We start from the raw sequence: 7,500 nt of genomic DNA on the forward strand, positions 1-7,500 counted from the left end.
GCTAGTCATAACTACTACTGTAGACCTGGCTAGTCATAACTACTACTGTAGACCTGGCTAGTCATAACTACTACTGGTACTGTAGGTCTAGCTACAGTATTTGGCTGGCACTCAGACAAAACCCACTAGATTTTCTTCTACTTCCTCCATATACCTGGGCTCGACGGCAAAGACTCCTCCGTCGAGCCCAGGTCACATAGATCCAGTCCAGCCCAGCCCACCCTGGCCCAATCCAACCCAGCCCATACCGTCCCATTTCTAACCAATCCTAACCCAGCAGGAGAGACAGTGGCAATTGAATACTCCTGGCTCCACCGCCTCCTACATGGGTCCCCAACCGTCCCACACTTTCCCATTCCCAGCCGGGCCTCTCCGCTCCTCTCCCCTCATCACCTCTCCTCTCCTTCCCCCATCACCTCTCCGCTCCTCTTCCCCCATCACCTCTCCTCTCCTTTCCTCATCACCTCTCCTCTCCTCATCACCTCTCCTCTCCTTCCCCCATCACCTCTCCGCTCCTCTTCCCCCATCACCTCTCCTCATCACCTTTCCTCTTCCCCCATCACCTCTCCGCTCCTCTTCCCTCATCACCTCTCCTCTCCCCTCATCACCTCTCCTCTCCCCTCATCACCTCTCCGCTCCTCTTCCCCCATCACCTCTCCTCTCCCCTCATCACCTCTCCTCTCCCCTCATCACCTCTCCTCTCCCCTCATCACCTCTCCTCTCCCCTCATCACCTCTCCGCTCCTCATCACCTCTCCTCTCCTTCCCCCATCACCTCTCCGCTCCTCTTCCCCCATCACCTCTCCTCATCACCTCTCCTCTTCCCCCATCACCTCTCCGCTCCTCTTCCCTCATCACCTCTCCTCTCCTCTTCCCTCATCACCTCTCCTCTCCTTTCCTCATCACCTCTCCTCTTCCCTCATCTGCTCTTCATCACCTCCTCTCCAAGTCCTTGGTCTGCTAGAATGGAGGGTGGTGCTAGCCGCTAGCCCGAGAGCTCCCGCTACCTCTCTCTCGCTGCCAGGGAGAGCGGCGAAGGACGAGGGAGAAAATAGTTTGAGTGATGCCTTCGCCTTGGTGACTAATGAACAGTTCAGCCCGGGTCAACCCATTACAACTGCAAGCGTTTAATTATTAATTACACCCAATCTATACTCTGTAAAGGACAAGCTTGGTATGTTTAATGTGTGGTTGGGGTGTGTCGGGTTGGGCTCTCTCCTTGCATTGTGTTATTAGCGCGTGTCAGTGAGGAGCTGAAGAGGAGAATGGAGACAGAAAGGTCCCTTGTTTTCGGGGGTGAAATGGGGTGCTGGGTGCACATGCACACACCCACACTGAAGACAAACTATACTGAACTAAAATATAAACACGTAAAGTGTTGGTCCCATGTTTCATGAGTTGAAATAAAACAGACATTTTCCATACGCACAAAAAAAGCTTATTTCTCTTAATTTTGTGTACAAATGTGTATATCCCTGTTAGTGAGCATTTCTCCTTCGCCAAGATAATCCATCCACCTGACAGGTGTGGAATATCAAGAAGCATGATCATTACACAGGTGCACCTTCTGCTGGGGACATTAAGGCCATTCTAAAATGGGCAGTTTTGTATATATATGCCATTTAGCAGACGCTTTTATCCAAATTTTGTCACATAACAATGGCACAGATGACTCAAGCATTGACGCAGTACGCAATTAGCATGCTGACTGCAGGAATGTCCACCAGAGCTGTTGCCATAGAACTTAATGTTAACTTCTCTACCATAAGCCCGCTTTCAATATAATTTTAGATCATTTGACAGTACGTCCATCAGACCTCACACACACGTGTAACCACGCCAACCCAGGGCCTCCACATCCAAACTGTCAGAAACAGGGAAGCTCATCTGCGTACTTCGTCGACCTCACCAGGGTCTTAACCTGACTGCAGTACCACGTCGTAACCTATTTCACAAAATATCCTCGCTGTTGAAATATATCATTCTAGAATGGATTGATACACAGCGCTACATGTAGACTGAGGGGTACACTGCCCTTGACCCTGGTGTGTGTGTGTGTGTGTGTGTGTGTAGGACAGGGAAGTGTGTCAAGGTTCTGGGAACATGTGTTGCTAAGAGTCAGCGGTCAAGGTTAATGCTACATATTGGATGGTCTGACACTCTCTGTGCTCCGTAGACTGGTCATGCTACATTACCTCTGCCAGGTGTGTGTGTGTGTGTGTGTGTGTGTGTGTGTGTGTGTGTGTGTGTGTGTGTGTGTGTGTGTGTGTGTGTGTGTGTGTGTGTGTGTGTGTGTGTGTGTGTGTGTGTGTGTGTGTGTGTATATTAAAGCACTTGAGTGAGAACATCTGAGTGTGTCTCTATATTCACCTTATGTAGCCTGGCAACAAGGGCGCTGCCATATTTGTTGCGATCAACATTCGGCACATTGACACACAAGCAAACCCAGGGAGGAGATGTGGTTAAATATGAATTACAATTGTCAAACTATTAAATATAGAAACCATTTCAACAGGGCACCATTGAAAAAGATGCCCGGCTGAAATGGGATTCCCTGTATAAATAAAGGTTTAATAAAAATGGTGTGTTTTCACATCGTATAAGCACTACGAAGCTAAAGTTGCCCTGTTAGCATTCCTATAGACTTAACATGGTGGGTTAGCTAGTTAGGTATGAGCAGAGTCCTGCCTTTTGGTCCAGTTCTGGAGGCCCTGTGTTTTAACTGCTCCTTCCAGCATTATCCACTAGAGTGTTGCTGCAGGTAGAAAATCCTAGGAAATGTTCTGTAATTGACCCAATGTCTCCAATCCAATCAACCGTGTCTATTTTTGACACGCGTGTGTTTTGAGGGATAACTATTTTGTCGTGATTCAACAGCGCTCTTCACGCTGATGTTCTCTAACGGGGGTCATCGTAAGTTGTACAACGGGTCCATTAGGGGCAGTTAAATGGCAGGAAAGGAAACCAAGCATAAACGTATAAAGAAAATAACAGGGAATTGAAGATCAGAGTATTGACTGAAATAACAGTGTGTCAAACACTCCGCTGGGATGCTCGTTGCAAATGTCAATAATATATTGTGTAAAACCTGCTACCTTAAGAGTACAAAAGAAAATGCACACTGGCCTGTGTGTGAGAAACTAGAAATAGAAATCATTTTAAAACAACTAAAACTACATAAAAAAAAACAATCAATTCAGGTCTGAAAACCAACTGAAACTAAACTTCAAATAAAATAAAAATCAGAAAACGAATAGAAATAAAACTAAAACTATAATAACCTTTGAGAACGACTTGAGGCAGCAGTGTGTGTATCAATGTGTGTGGGTCTATCAATGTCTGTGATCTGCCTGTGTGTGTGTGTGTGTGTGTGTGTGTGTGTGTGTGTGTGTGTGTGTGTGTGTGTGTGTGTGTGTGTGTGTATCAATGTGTGTGGGTCTATCAATGTCTGTGTGTGTGATCTGCCTGTGTCTGTGTGTCTACAGAGCCGCTCAGGGTGGGTGCAGCCTGAGAGTGTGTGTGTGTGTGTGTGTGTGTGTGTGTGTGTGTGTGTGTGTGTGTGTGTGTGTGGAATGGCCCAAGGCGGTTGTGTGTGTGGTGCGGAGGGGGGGTGAGCGAGCGCGAGCGAAGCCGTCTGAGCACTGTGCTTCATTAGGAAACAAAATATAAGCTTTCCACACCATTAGGAATGACTTTAGGAGAGAAAGCACATAAGACGCCGACTCACCTCATCAACGATGCATTGCAGTAACTGGAGAGGCTTGAATGGGGAGACAGAGAGAGAGGAGACGGTAGAAGAAGAAAACTAAGTATTAGTCTACATGAGACGTTACGACAGAGAGAGAGGAGACGGTAGAAGAAGAAAACTAAGTATTAGTCTACATGAGACGTTACGACAGAGAGAGAGGAGACGGTAGAAGAAGAAAACTAAGTATTAGTCTACATGAGACGTTACGACAGAGAGAGAGGAGACGGTAGAAGAAGAAAACTAAGTATTAGTCTACATGAGACGTTACGACAGAGAGAGAGGAGACGGTAGAAGAAGAAAACTAAGTATTAGTCTACATGAGACGTTACGACAGAGAGAGAGGAGACGGTAGAAGAAGAAAACTAAGTATTAGTCTACATGAGACGTTACGACAGAGAGAGAGGAGACGGTAGAAGAAGAAAACTAAGTATTAGTCTACATGAGACGTTACGACAGAGAGAGAGGAGACGGTAGAAGAAGAAAACTAAGTATTAGTCTACATGAGACGTTACGACAGAGAGAGAGGAGACGGTAGAAGAAGAAAACTAAGTATTAGTCTACATGAGACGTTACGACAACGTTACGACAGAGAGAGAGGAGACGGTAGAAGAAGAAAACTAAGTATTAGTCTACACGTTACGACAGAGAGAGAGGAGACGGTAGAAGAAGAAAACTAAGTATTAGTCTACATGAGACGTTAGACAGAGAGAGAGGAGACGGTAGAAGAAGAAAACTAAGTATTAGTCTACATGAGACGTTACGACAGAGAGAGAGGAGACGGTAGAAGAAGAAAACTAAGTATTAGTCTACATGAGACGTTACGACAGAGAGGTGGCAGATGAAATCACTAATGTAATAAAAAGGTATTTACATTAATCAAATGCACCAAGCTCCGGCACAGCCATCGCCTCCTGACTGTTTCTATTATTCTATAATAGCATCTAATCTAATACAGGCAGTTAAGGCCCGCTGTATCATTTCAATGCAAAAAAAACACAATTTGTGGGACGTTTGAAATGAGGGATCTACTGGAGAGTGAAACAGTGCCGGGAGTGAAACACTGTCTTCCCCTACGAAAAATACATCAAATCTCACCATTAAAGATCCTTGGTTTTTCTGAATCTGTAAAGGCAGACGAAGACAAGAAGAAGAGAGAGAGAGAGAGAGAGAGAGGCAATATGTAATTAGCATGTCATAATCAAAAGCACACACTTGGACACATTATGATCACTGGGAGAATATGATGGCTTCCCCGGTGGGCATGTGGTAACACCATTTACATAGTAATACACAAAATACCCAAACGTTAATAGTCTGCTCTCATTTGGGGAGGTGGAAGAGATTCAGCAATGTTCATTTCATCTTCCCTGCTACCCCCTCCAGGTTGTCTAAAGACGCACGGTTGTAGAATGAATTGTGCATAATGTATATTTCAAATAGGAATCTGCAGGCTGAGCAAACAGTTCCACTCAAACAGATAAAAATAATTAAATGTTGTTAAAAAATAAAAAATAAAAAGTTAAGAGGCTAACATGGGGCTGTGGTCGCCCACTAAAACTAACAATTATCCAGTCATCTCTGGTGAGACACTACCAAATGACAAGGGCTCAGTATAGACTATTCTGTCTTCATCCATCACCACTCCACAGAAAACAAACAGCTTCCAACACAAACTATGTGAGTCCAATGATCTGAAATGCCGGCTTTGTTCATCAACAGTTTCAATTATTTTACTTCAGATATATATATATTAAAAAATGTAAAAACACCCTTTGAAGTTTATTTTATGGCCGAAAAGCTCAACAAACAACACAAGAAATGTAGTTGTAGTCAGACAGGGAGAAGGTTTTTAATGCATAGATAACAAGAGACCCAAGGTCTTCTGCTTTGAGCTAGATGGCCCATTTTGTTTAGGCAATTAATTGCTTGTTTCGAAGGCTCTTTTGATAATGTGTTACAACTCTTATTGATTCATTCTCTGAATTAACCGACAGCTTTGCACTCGTGGTAAATCTCAAGAGGCCCTTCATGGCCTCTACACCTATTTTGACTGATTCAGACATACGTTATGGGCGACTACAGAAAACAAATTCATTCAGAAATAATTACTAAACAAAATTGCAAGCTGCTCAGGGGTTGAAATTGGATTGTGGAAGGAAAACTTATTTGAGTTCTATTCTGTCAAGAGTTAGTTCTTTTCGTACACGGTCATTTGATCTGGCGTCAACAAAGTGAGGCGGAACAATGGCGTCCCATCTTTCCATTTAACATAGTCATTGAACGATATAACTTGATGGTCTAATTTACACATCACAACGTCGTATATATTTGTCCTGGGGGTAATCAGCGCTTCACATGATGATTACAGTCTAACAACACATTAACCTTTCAATGAGTCCCTTGTTGTTTCTGATAGCGAGTTGGTTTGAAAATGACGACTACTGTGGACAACAAACTGGAGATTGAATCCTGCAGAGGAAAACAACAGTGTTCTGTGTTTCACTTTCAGGTTAAAACAACTCTAATCATGAACAATAACCCCAAACAAGAGTAGAGGCAAAAATATGGATTTTTTTAAATGTCTTGGTTTCAAAATGGACTCCAATACTTCTGAGGGAACAACATTTCAGAGGCAATGGATGGACACTCGAGGTCAACTCAATGAAAATCCCTCGTTTCATCACAGTCATCAATCACAACAGAATAGACAGACTTGGTTATAAGCGATGGTATTCCTACTCAGTCATCTCAGTCATCATGTAGAAGCTGTTCTCCCAGTCTACAGACAGGGAGACAATGGTATTCCTACTCAGTCATCATGTAGAAGCTGTTCTCTCAGTCTACAGAAAGGGAGACAATGGTATTCCTACTCAGTCATCATGTAGAAGCTGTTCTCTCAGTCTACAGAAAGGGAGACAATGGTATTCCTACTCAGTCATCATGTAGAAGCTGTTCTCTCAGTCTACAGACAGGGAGACAATGGTATTCCTACTCAGTCATCATGTAGAAGCTGTTCTCAGTCTACAGACAGGGAGACAATGGTATTCCTACTCAGTCATCATGTAGAAGCTGTTCTCTCAGTCTACAGACAGGGAGACAATGGTATTCCTACTCAGTCATCATGTAGAAGCTGTTCTCTCAGTCTACAGACAGGGAGACAATGGTATTCCTACTCAGTCATCATGTAGAAGCTGTTCTCTCAGTCTACAGACAGGGAGACAATGGTATTCCTACTCAGTCATCATGTAGAAGCTGTTCTCTCAGTCTACAGACAGGAGACAATGGTATTCCTACTCAGTCATCATGTAGAAGCTGTTCTCTCAGTCTACAGACAGGGAGACTATTCCTTCAGTCATCATGTAGAAGCTGTTCTCTCAGTCTACAGACAGGGAGACAATGGTATTCCTACTCAGTCATCAGGTAGAAGCTGTTCTCTCAGTCTACAGACAGGGAGACAATGGTATTCCTACTCAGTCATCATGTAGAAGCTGTTCTCTCAGTCTACAGACAGGGAGACAATGGTATTCCTACTCAGTCATCATGTAGAAGCTGTTCTCTCAGTCTACAGACAGGGAGACAATGGTATTCCTACTCAGTCATCAGGTAGAAGCTGTTCTCTCAGTCTACAGACAGGGAGACAATGGTATTCCTACTCAGTCATCATGTAGAAGCTGTTCTCTCAGTCTACAGACAGGGAGACAATGGTATTCCTACTCAGTCATCATGTAGAAGCTGTTCTCTCAGTCTACAGAC

General features: G+C 44.0%; 1 protein-coding gene across 1 annotated transcript in view; it reads right to left on the reverse strand.

The window, feature by feature from the left end:
- The window catches only part of map2k5 (mitogen-activated protein kinase kinase 5), a 95,687-nt gene that overhangs the window by 30,663 nt on the left and 57,524 nt on the right, over positions 1 to 7,500 (reverse strand). Inside the window, 2 exon segments of the mRNA XM_052503965.1 lie at positions 3,727 to 3,759; positions 4,843 to 4,869. Coding sequence (XP_052359925.1) covers positions 3,727 to 3,759; positions 4,843 to 4,869 — 60 coding nt within the window.

Source organism: Oncorhynchus keta, unplaced genomic scaffold (assembly GCF_023373465.1).
Source record: "Oncorhynchus keta strain PuntledgeMale-10-30-2019 unplaced genomic scaffold, Oket_V2 Un_contig_1856_pilon_pilon, whole genome shotgun sequence".
NCBI lineage: Eukaryota > Metazoa > Chordata > Actinopteri > Salmoniformes > Salmonidae > Oncorhynchus > Oncorhynchus keta.